We start from the raw sequence: 12,622 nt of genomic DNA on the forward strand, positions 1-12,622 counted from the left end.
ATAATATTATTTACCAAAGATTCAAAAAAATTTCAAACTATTCGAATTATTCGAATCCTCGAACTATTTGATATTTGACTTAAATATCGAATGGAATTTAACGATTCGAACAAGATTTGCACACCCCTTATGTACATATAACAAACACTTTTTATGCATCATCTTAAAAGAAATCAGAATATCTTTCGAGCCCCAGCAGACCTAATTTACCATAAATTTACGGTATTTTAACCATAGAATACAGCAAATTACCGCAAAATTCACATGAATTTACCGTTATTTATGGTAAATGAGTGAATTACGGTAGGTTTACAGTAAATCACGGTGGGTTTACCAGAAACCGTGGAGGGATTACCGTAAATTTACCGTAATTTATGGCGGATCACCGTATTAACGTATTTTACGGTGGATTGTCGTACATTACGGTAAAATCACTGTAAATTGAGGAAGATCCACCGTTATGTAGGGTAAGCCGATATTTTACGATGGATTACCGTAATATACGGTGGGTTTACCGTAATCTACTTCAAACCCGCCATTATTTGGGTCCATTAGGGCTAGGACATCAAAATGTCGTCTTCCCGCGGAATACGATTTTCTAAAATTGTATTGGAAACAATAACTTGTTTTTTTTTTTTAATTTTTTCAGCGGGAAATTTTAAATGTTTTTCAAGTTCCAACCAAACACTTTTACCATGTGAAATTATCCTGTGTCAATCTCTTTTATTATAATAAATTACAGACAAGAATATATTTCTATAATTATAATTTTTTTTTTTACTGGCAAAAATGATAAATTATATTCTTGAAAGTAAGAAGCAGTTCCACATACGTATCGCATCCTTGTCTTGAGTCATCAAAGTATCAAAAGCCTGAACACCTAAAAACGATACATTAAAGCTGTTAAATACATTGTAAACATAAAAAATAAGAGAAAACTATATTTTAGTAACACAGTAAATGAATTTACGTTCAGTTTTGATGTATTGGTTGATGGGGTCACTGAAAATAGTTGCTGGAATGGCCATGTTGGTTCTTGGATACAACGTATTAAATGTAGTAACATTACAGACAATAATACCAAGTAATTCTCCCGTGTTAGGTCTGATAATTGGTCCACCGCTGGTGCCACTTTGAACATAGCAGGTCGTTTGAAGCATATACGGTGAGACATTGGAAATATTGCCATGTGTTATTGTTGGTAAGCTTGTATATAAAAACGGGAATCCAGCGCTTATAACACTTTCACCTGAAAAAATTAACAACTGAGGAAAGTTCAAAGGTCAAAGCACCTTAAACGCTCGATGCAGAGAATTTGGTGGCAAAAATCACCCAAAAATTTACGTTAACATTGGAACGACCCGATATTCTTGAGCGTTGTACTATTTGTTTCATCGATGTTCGATGAAATTTTATTAAAATATACTCTAAAAGATAACTATTTTTACTATATCATATTATAATATGTCTAACATCGAAATAGTAGATTGTGTGACAAGGGATGAAACAAAACGATTTCAGACCAGAGTGAGGTTGGCCGAAATCACCCGCAATCTGAAATCGGGGATTATCCTTTATGATTACCTGCATTGGAACTTAAACCCTGTTTAGAAAATCTTATAGAATCCAATAGTTTCTTATAAATTCCCATAGACATTTTATAAGAATGCATAAGTTCTATGAGAAGTGCTATAGTTAAGTATAGGGCCTTATACCTTGGCTATAAGAATCTATCGGATTTTTTAAGCAGGGTAGTTTTAGTGTCAGCAGCGGTTCCGTAACAAATTGCCCTCAGATAACATAACCTCGACTAGATAACCTAGCATAAAATAACCTCGTTACAAAATAACCCGGACCAAAATAACTTTGTTATTAAATAATCTGAACGACATTAACCTTCAAGTACAAAACAGAATATTTATAATTTTTTCAGGTTATTGTTGTTCAGGTTATTTTATAATAAAGTTATTTTTTTTAGGTTATTTTATTACGAGGTTATTTTGTTCTAGGTTATTTTGTAGATGACAAGTATCAGAATTGAAATTGTGAATGTCTTCAGTCACCAGGCAGAAATATTGTGTTTCTGCTCGCTGCCTGAAGGCATTCGCAATTTACGCGTTTGCTAATATTTGTAAAATCAAAGAAATTAAGACTCGAAAAGTAGGAAATTCATTAGGAACTAAACAAATCGATAATAGCTCGTTTGCAACTGAATGCTTACGAATGGCGGGGACCTTTTTTCAGGGTGTCAATGCGAGGTTGCGTCTTACCACGGGGAGCCTCACCAAGCCCACTTCAACCAGAGTCTCTTTATTTCCTGAGATACAAGAAGTGATAGGCTCACAGAGGTATGGGTTCGTAGTGGTTATGGTCAGACACCACGCGTCAATAGGAAGAGTTCTTTGAACTCTACTCTGGCTAGCGTTCACCCTTAGTCAATGAATTATATTTTTCGATTAAGGGTATCATCTACAGAGAAGGTAGGAGCTCCACAGTGCGCGTATATCCTAAAGGGTGAGGAAACAGCCTTAAAACGGAGGTGGACTTCGGGTTCGTTACATTAATTTTGTTTTTGCAAATATTTGTTCGCGACATTGGACAGAATTCCGTTTATTCCAACTGGAGTAGAGACACTGAAACTTGAAGTTTCGATGCTGGTATCATAAAAAGGATATTCAACACTTTTGATTATACTACCTTTTACAGCTGCGGTGTTTCTAATCTTTAAAGGTTGCATGTAGTTGCTTATCTCTAATGGATCAACTTTTATCACAGCGATGTCATAGGGTATACCTTTAGGTGTTCGATAAATCAATTTCGCCCACTGGCTTTTCTTAGATCCATGGCTTAGGTCTTTATGGCCAAAGACAACCTTGATCCGTCTATTTGGTGCCTAGAGTATTTACACAGTTCTTCTTACTTATTTGCTGTTATATTCATTAAAGAAAAAAGAAAAACAAATTAGACGACTCACTTGATCAATTACGTGTGAACATGTTAAAATTGTCCCAGTGTCTCGATCCAAAAGTATTCCACTGCCCCATTCAGAGCCACAATATATGAGCACCACACTCTTATCTAGTAAATCTATAATGATATCTGATTAATCATAAATTTAAGTAATGACGCTTGAAGTAATTATTTATGATTTTTTGCTGTGAAAATTGGAAATTTTTCAAAAAAAAAAATAAAGCTATTATAATTTATCTGATTATTGAAAATTTTGTTCTCCGTTGCGATTATTGGTATAGAAAGAATAATTAAATCTGAAAACCAATTAAGCTCAAAAATAATTTTGTGAATGTATTTTCGAACTCGAAAAAAGTTGCGTTTGACCTTTCATAAGTTTAAGACGATGCATCGGAATTAATCCATTCATGTGTTGTTAGATTCGTAATTTAGTCTTCTCGGAAAGGTCGAGCGACACAAAAATGGTCCAAGTGTAAATTTACAAATCATTTCCAGAAATGCGAGAGCACTCCATATTGCTCAACTTGGCCCACTAGTGCCCCCACAAATATCCATACACGGAGAGAAAAAAATAGTTCTAATTTCTATGTAGAATGGTAACCATTACTATGTTACATAGAAACGAGGATTTTTTAGCGTCGAGAGTCACCGAACAGTGTAATCCCCCCCCCCCATTCTACATAGTAACGGTGACTATGCTAGCATAGGACTGATTACCATGCTACATTGACGAGAGAACTATGTAAATGGTCATCACTACAATGTTACCTAGTAACGTTTTCGATGTTTTACTTATTTCATTTTTAGTAAATAAGGTTATGACAAAACAAATAACTCAGGTTACTATAAATAGATATATGTAGAAATTGAATTAATCTATTGAAACAATTAAGATATTGCTCAAAAAGAAATATCATTCTTTGATAACAGATAAATAATAATTAAGTAAATTAAAATATTTAATAACATAAATCGCACATATACATGCATACACATACACACAAGTTACTGCGCAAACGTCCGCGCATGTTAACTTCCTTGTCTCACTTATTAAACTGTAGCGACACCTATTCCAGCATGGGACTGAGTACCATTCTACATAACCCTGATTCCCATGCTAGATACCGATTTTTACCATTTTAGTTGTTTCAATGTAACATAGTAATAATTAGCAGAAAATTGGTAATGAGTCCTATTCTACATAGTTTTCTTTACCATTTTACAAAAAATGAGCTTGGTTACTATGTAGCATAGTAATCATTACTATTTTTTTCTCTCCGTGTAGTAGAAAAATAAAATTTAAAAGTTAACTTTTTTTTGTCGCCATTGACATTTGCAAAGGTTTGAATTTACTTCTGGTATTCCCCGAATTTCGTGTTGCAATTTTACACAAATTTAGTGATGAAATCCAAATACAAACAGCCTATCTTAAAAAATAACGCAAATATTTTGTGGACCGTTTTTAACCCAAAGACTACGTTGATTTTAACACGATATCTTACAGTGTGCAAGGTGACGACAATGCCATACTTAAAGGAAACGAAGTCATTACTTTTCTCTAGAACTGAAATTAATAACTTTGTTTATTCTGAAAAATTTTCCATTTTCATAGCAAAAAATCCAAATGTCCCTTTAATTATTAAATGTCGTTTTTTGAAATATTGAAAATTTTAAAAGATGTCATTGAACTCTTTGAGCTGAACAATGTCCCGAAGTAGAAGTGACCGTAAACTCAAGGATAACAGGAAGATATATAATGGGCTGGGTTGTAGGGACGGTCGATTGTCGTGTTTTTGTTTTTTTTTTTACCAGTAATATCAGTATTTTGTTGGTTAATCATCAGGAAATTATTTTTAGGTTCCTGTTTTCTTAGCAGTTTTTTCAAACAAGGTAGAAGACATGCGACAAAAGTATAATTCACCCATTCGCTACGACACAAAGTCATCGGAGCAATCACCATTCCGTATATTACTCTGCTTCCACTAATAAAATAAATCGATAGACTTCATTAGTCTCTATTCATTAGAAAATTATGTTTTATTTTTACCTACATATATAAGTGATTATTTGCTAACTGTGAGTTTTAAGATTGAAATTAAAGAAAAGAAAAAAAATCTAAAATAAGGTTGACTCTGCGGAGCAGCCCCAAAACTTCCCGCTGTTTTTAAGCTCCATTGGCTTGAAAACGTTATTGTAAATAAATTTTAGAGCTTTTCGAGACGGAAAATACTCTTGAGTACATCAGTTTTTTCAGAATTTTCGAGTTCGAAAAAAATTCAACATTTCAAATTTCAAACAGCTGTAAGGTTTTAATTAATTGACCAATTTAGCTCATTTTCGAGTATGATTGATGTAATTACCCATAGAATGAGTGCGTGAAATTTCATCGACATTCGATAAGAATTGTAGGCGCTCTCGAGATAAAATGGAGTGTTATATTAATACTCGGAGAAAAAAATATAGTAAAAATTACAATACTATAGTAAAATTTACTAACAGATATGAAAAAATACATTCTGTATTCTAATTATTACTAAACGTTTAGTAAAATTTACTAGTTAGTAATAATTACATAATAAGATATTCAAAATTACTATACGTAATGTATTTTTTGCAAAGATGATTATATTTTTTACTATTTGTATAGTAAATTTTGCTATAAGTACTATTAATAAATACAAATTTAAGAAAGTCAATTTTCTAATACAATACAGGATTTATTACTATACGAAATATTAAAAATTACTATACGCAATGTATTTTTTGCTAACACGATTATATTTTTTTACTATCCGTATAGTAAATTCTACTATGTCTAGATAAAATTAAAAGTTGGTGGGGATAGCATACACAAATATGTATTACAAGTTCTGAACTTTTGTCCAAAGGAGACATCGGGCCGTCAGACATAGGAAAGGACTTGCACGCGGGAGGTCAAGGTTCGAATCTCGGTTGAAACAAGTGATTTTTTAAAAAACAAAAATCGACACCAACACCAATACAGATGACATAAATAACAATAATAATCAAAAGAATAGCAATAATAACAAAAAGTTAAAGGCTAATAAAAATTTTTTTTTATTCTAATATAGTATAATTTACGAAATATAACTAAAAATTAATATGCATTATATCCTTCGAAAGTTATTCAGGTTATTTAAGTCGTTTTGACTCAACTTCAACCTTGAATAACTTTTGAAGGAGAAAATTTAGCAAAAAATGTTTAGAGACCTTTTTTGTAGAGCATTAAATTTCCTTCAAGAACATGTATCTTGATTAGAAAAAATTTTAATATTTCTTGTAGTTACAAAAATCAAAAATAGAAACAAAGAATTTAAAAAACAAACAAAAAGAATCTTAAGAAAAAAAAAATTCGATTTTTTTGGCCCAGTTTAATATACATGCATTCGGACATTTTTGAAAAAAACTAGGATAATTTCCTAAGACCTCAAAACGTCGAAACCTGTTCAAAACTCAGTTTTCGAAAATCGTAACGAAACCAATAACTCTCATATTTGAAAATTAATTTTGAATCAAAAATCAAATACTGAACCAAATAATCACAGTTAGCAGAGAATCACATATTTATGACATCTTACTTTTTCCTCGCAGCATAGACAGGCCCTCCTTCACATCCTGGAACCGCATTTGCATCCGTCAACATGATACAGTTATTTACTCCCAGTACATTACTCACTATTCCTTTTGAGACCGAATTAATAAATACGGGATTTCCGAACGGTGTTGATTCAACTTGCACGTCATCACCTCTCTTATAATCTTCCCCAGATAGGTGACTGTCGAAAAAACAACTTAAAACTTGGTAAATATCTTTAACACTGCACTCGCTTACGTTATTGACCTTCTCATCATCTCGATCAAGTCGTACTACTAAAAATATTGGTAAAAGTATCTTATTCAGCCTTTCAAAATTCTCATTTAAACTTTTAGAAGAGTATAAGTTCGCCAAAGAATCAGCGAGTAAAGGGCAGCTCCATAAACCAGCAATAGAACCCTTTGTACTTTTGATTTCTGTAATTTCTCTAGATTCCGTCATTGCACAAGATTGCACTTGAACTTGTAAATTTTCTTCTCTTAATGACTTTATTTCACCGGATGGTAATGCAGAAATAAAATCTAAAAGGGTCTGATCCTCTATTTTTGATTTCAACAAAGTTCCAGGGGCAAGAATCCAGTCTTCTGAAATTTGTATTCCTGAAGTATATTCGATTTCATTTGAATTTTTTTCTACGAGAGATATTGCGACACTTTTCGGTTCCATGCTTTGATTAGTTCCTGAAAAAATGAGAGTGATGTATTCATTTGTGATTCAAAGTACACAATAAGTGAACGTGAAAATTTCCATTCGATGTAATTACATGTTTATTTCTTTACATTCATAAACAATAAAGAGAAAAAACTAATCAAAAGATGACGTAACGATTTTCTTAATGGTACATTGAGTCGCATTTCATTCAATTGATCAATTATTACGAATTATGAAACTTAAGAAACTTTATAGCAAAGTAAGAATTTAATTTGTGTTTTTCCGATGGAAAAATTGGCAATTTTGAGAAAAAAAAAAGTTAAGGACTTGAATTCTCATTTTAAAAATATCATGAAAAGTTAAAAAATCAAATTTATTGCAATTGCTTACATCAGACAAAAAATTTGATTATTTTAGTGGACTTAATTCCCGTATGAAAAAACAATATTATAAAAAATTATATAGCGATTTCGACCGATTTAATATAAAATTATATACAGTAGTAAATATATGTATTCCATATATGTAACTTATACACGGAAAGAAAATTCTATATCGTCCGATACTTCGAACTCGAAAAGACTTGGGTTCGAATCCAACGTCCGGACGATGACTATTTTATTCTTTTATTTAAAGCTTCTCTTGAAATTTTACGATATTCACATCGTAATTTATACTAGAGAGCTTAAGACTTGGTATTATTTGTCTGAAGTATTATTTCTTAAATGAAATTTCCAACGCTACATCATAAAAATTACGATTTTGAAAGTCTAGTCCACCACTACAATAATCAATAGGACAAATTACGATATTATTATCGTAAATTTTACAAGAATTTTCTTTCTGTGTATGTTTTTTATATGAAGCTATATATACATTTACATTTACCTTATAATATATTGTATTGATATATTTCCTTTTATATTCAAAAAATATCAAATTTTTATATGAAATGAAATATATGGTAGCATATAATTTATATCACATATTACACCGTATATTTTCTTTGTTATATTTTAACATATATCTTATTCGATGTATGAAACTCCGGTGTAGGAACTTTTTTTTTCCATAAACAATATAAATATATGTTTTTATATATGATCAAAGTATATTTTTCGTATATGATAGAAATATATATTTTTATGTATGAAAATAATATAATTTTCGTATATGACAAGAATATGTATTTTCATATATGATAAAAATATATTTTTTGTATATGATTGACATATATATTTTATATATGCTAAACATACACGGACCCGTATATGATGAATATTATATTTTTGAATATAAAAAAAAATATATCAAAAACTATAATTAAATTGGCTACATATATTTTCTGATATTTATTATATATTTTGACCACATATGTTATTTTCATACGTGTTGGAAATCGCTTTCCGTATCAACAGGTTTTTTTTTTTTCTAAATTTGTCATATTTAATAACTATAGCTTGGAACTATTCATTAGAATATATGAAACAGAAAATACCAATAAAAATTGTCGTTCATTAAATGTGTAATCACGATTTTTAATAAATAATATAGTATATAGTGCGGTCAATTTTTACGTACGCGAGTAAATATAATATTATAGTAATTGACTGACATGAATCTTCATGGGAACTGAGTTATATGAGGAGCAATATCTAATCGCCCACCACATCATAAGATGACTCAGACCTCGATCATGTGAGGATATGAATGGAATAAACTCATTATATACATAGATATATAGAGATATATATGTAACTATTATCAGTAAGAAAGAGAAACACACAATAAAAAATGTAATCTTTGTGTTATAAACGGTCCACTAAATATTTGTGTTAATTTTTAACAGACTCTAATGGAATTTTAACATTAAGTTTGACGTAAAAATTCAACACAAAATTCGTGTAATACGAGAAGTTAATTCAACACTTTTTAAATGTTTAGTACCATATTTAAAATATAATTGATATATTAATTTTAGGGCATAAATGACAACAATTATTAGTTAACATTCGACTTCTTTTTGAAATATAATGAAAAATGTTTTTATAATATTCAACATTAAAAAAATGTTGGGAAATCCCAAAGTGCATACCTCAATTACTCGCGATGATTATTAACCTTTCATTTTTTTATTATTACTTTGATTAAATTATTATTGTATTATAATAATATATATAATATAATTTAATATATTATATTATAATATATTATATATTATAATATAAATATATATATATTATAATTAATATATTATTATTTTAATAACTATATATTATTAAATATTAGTTAACTTTTAACTAATTAATTAGAATTTTTATTTTTAATTTCATATCTTAATTATTTTATTTTTGTATAATTTTTCATTTTTAAAAATTTTTTAAAAATATTCCGCTTTTTTTTGTAAGATGTCGCTTTTTAGTTTTTAATGTTACTGTTATACTAGTGCTACTGCCAGTAGTAGGTAGAGAAAAAAAGAAAAAATATTAATAAAAATAACAAATACATGGAAAAAACAGAATATTAAAAATTAATAAATAATAGTAAAAAGTGGAATCTGTCATCAATAATTAGTACTATTATGTGCTTAATGCAAAGTAGTTTACTAATTTTTGTAGATTCCGAAAAACTACTATCAATTATTTCAAAAACTAACTAAATATTATTACTTGTAGGTATAATACGTGACTTATTAGTAAAAGTTAATTAATTTATGACATAATTTATTAAAAGTAATGATTGGTGAAATTAACAATTGCTATCTTAGATACTGATTTTTCCAGCCGAAAATTCAAAAAGTTACTACACGAAAAGAAAATTATAGGAAGTATTCCTATATATTATGGGAATGGTTCTCGTTATGGTATAGGAACTGCACCCATACTATTATAGAAACCATTCCCATAATATTATAGCAACAGTTCCTATACCATTATGGGAACCATTCCTATAATATTATGGAAGTGGTTCCCATATCATTATGGGAATCATTCTCATAATATTGTAGGAATGGTTCCTATATTGGGATAGAAACTGTTCCTACAATATTATAAGAATGTTTCCCATTATGGTTTAGGAACGATTCCTATGATATTATGGGAATGATTCCCATTATATTATAGGAAGTATTCCCATAATTGTATGGGTATCATTCCCATAATTATAAGAACTATTCCTATAATTATGGGTAACATTACTATAATTATAGAAATCATTTCCATAATTTTCTTTCCATATAACTTTTATTTTATAAATTCGATATCACTGATCAATTGTTAGCTTAAAATATCATTTATTCATCAGAATAAATTAATTTACAATATACATAAATCGAATAAGTGGTAAATAATAAAATGAAAAATTCGTATACTAGATCTTTATATATTAATATGTACGTTTACTAATTTTTCGGTTCCTCATTTAAAAAATTTTCTATGTTTATTTGAATAGTATAATAACTGTAGATACCAATTTATCAATTCGTTTTCATATTAATTTTCATATACGAAAATACAAGTTTAGCTCTTCTATGTGTATCAAATTTCAATATAAATAATAGCCATTCTGTAATATATATAATGATCCTGGTTTGATATTAGTATCGAATATACTAATTTTAAGTCGAAAATAAACTACAAACTATTAAAATTTTAAGCATCATTTTTCTGCGCATAGGTACACAATATTTTTATTGTGCAGATGAAAAAAAAAATGTAGATCGAAAAAAACAATATGAGTTTCTGTACAGTTGATAATTTTAATTTTAAGTCGTAATATTGATGAATATATGTAAATTTATTATGAGTGATAAATATATATATATATGTATAATAAATTTTCCCATAGAGTGAGTATTAAAATCAAAGTAATAAAAATAATCACAAGGACTCATTCTCTAGATTAACAAGAAAACGGGTACAGGATAGAAAAAAACTCTGACGTAAATTCCAGGACGACTGTCGTATTTTTTTTCTTTACTTCGTATATTTGGATAAATCGTCGATACTTGTTTATTTCACCTAAATATAGAAAGGCCGTCTTTAGACCCATGTGTAGCTTCTCATCTCTTATATCTACGGCGAAATGATAGTCATTATCATTTGCAAGTATTCAACATCACGAAAATTACATCACACATACTTGATAATATACTTTTGACAAGAATATTCATTTTTTGCCACTCCACTTACAAATCATTACAGTTTTTTTAATTCATTAATTATTTTAATTTTTTACTCTGTACTGTCGCCTATGTGCATCTAATTATATATGATAATTTATTTTTAATTCCAAACAGGTATAGAGAGCAAATTACACATGATTGCGTCATTCAATGAATGACAAAATGTCAGGTCTTTATTACCGATAATTAGAGGCTACTCAATACCATAAAAAATAAAAACTATTCTTTGAAACTTGATGACGACCATTTCATATGCAGTAAAAAATGCTGTTTATTTGTGATAAAAATAGTCCGTGTTTAATTTTTTGTGTTAATTGATTCGTGTGGAATCGACACGTTGTACCGTGATACTTGAAACTATTGAAACGATCTACTACTCAACACTTTAAAGTGTTACGTCATACGAAAATCCAAATTATTAATAATCAAAAACTTATTAATAGTCACAGAAAATTATTAGAAAAATCTAAATTAAGTCGGCATTTCATTGATGTCAAACTCTAAAATTTTTATTATTAATATATAGGGGAAGGTGGGGCAAAATGGACCTCTTAAGAAATGAGGGCTTATATTTAATATAAGGTACTCGCAGGTAATAAGGCCTAAGTGACAGAAATGATATTAAAAATAACCGCCTCCGCTAAAGGCTACTCTAGAAGAAGGGTCTTACATAGATGTTACGACAAATTTATAGAGTCCCGATACCACATTCCCTGTCTTCTATATTTCTTCATCCGTCATATACTGTCGTAGCGCAGAAGAAATTATAAAAAACAATCTAGTCTTCTGATTCTTAAAAAGTATTGTTGCTAAATTTAAGTGATGATTCATCTCTAATACCAATTTTATTAAGTATAGTTAAACTATTCCAGTTTGTTTAACCCGTAGGCCTTATTACCCTACCGTAGTAAAATAAGGCCTATTCGTATGGTTTTTGTAAAAGTATAATTTTTTGTTTGTTTATGGTAAAAATTACCGTTACTTGATTAAATTTTATGGGTTATGTATTGAAATAAAGATTAAAGATACATTTCGATAATTAAATGCAATATTTTCGATTCCATTCAAAACCTCTCTTAGCGAGGCCTTATTACCCGCCGGTACCTTAATTGCCGTATGAGACTTTTTAAATCTTAACATTCAATTCAAGAAGTTATAACGAATTTCATTTCATTTATTATGTTATTGAACATTTTTACTTT

General features: G+C 29.3%; 1 protein-coding gene across 7 annotated transcripts in view; it reads right to left on the reverse strand.

Annotated features, from left to right (window-relative positions):
• Positions 1–722: 722 nt before the first annotated feature.
• LOC103572244 (peroxisomal leader peptide-processing protease) overlaps positions 723–12,622 on the reverse strand; it is a 62,374-nt gene continuing 50,474 nt past the window's right edge. For 2 of the 7 annotated variants that reach the window (XM_008550763.2, XM_053738190.1), the window contains exons 2-7: positions 6,570–7,266; positions 4,780–4,952; positions 2,975–3,087; positions 2,698–2,893; positions 971–1,249; positions 723–880 (exon numbers count right to left, since the gene is read on the reverse strand). In XM_008550763.2, the coding sequence (XP_008548985.1) occupies positions 798–880; positions 971–1,249; positions 2,698–2,893; positions 2,975–3,087; positions 4,780–4,952; positions 6,570–7,252 (1,527 nt within the window). In that variant the 5' untranslated portion in view covers positions 7,253–7,266 and the 3' untranslated portion in view covers positions 723–797. Of the gene's footprint in view, positions 881–970; positions 1,250–2,697; positions 2,894–2,974; positions 3,088–4,779; positions 4,953–6,569; positions 7,267–8,125; positions 8,145–8,735; positions 8,849–12,622 lie in introns of those variants that run through there. The other 5 variants (XM_008550765.2, XM_008550764.3, XM_053738192.1 and 2 more) reach the window with 5 other exon arrangements.

Source organism: Microplitis demolitor, chromosome 4 (genome assembly GCF_026212275.2).
Source record: "Microplitis demolitor isolate Queensland-Clemson2020A chromosome 4, iyMicDemo2.1a, whole genome shotgun sequence".
Classification (NCBI taxonomy): Eukaryota; Metazoa; Arthropoda; class Insecta; order Hymenoptera; family Braconidae; genus Microplitis; species Microplitis demolitor.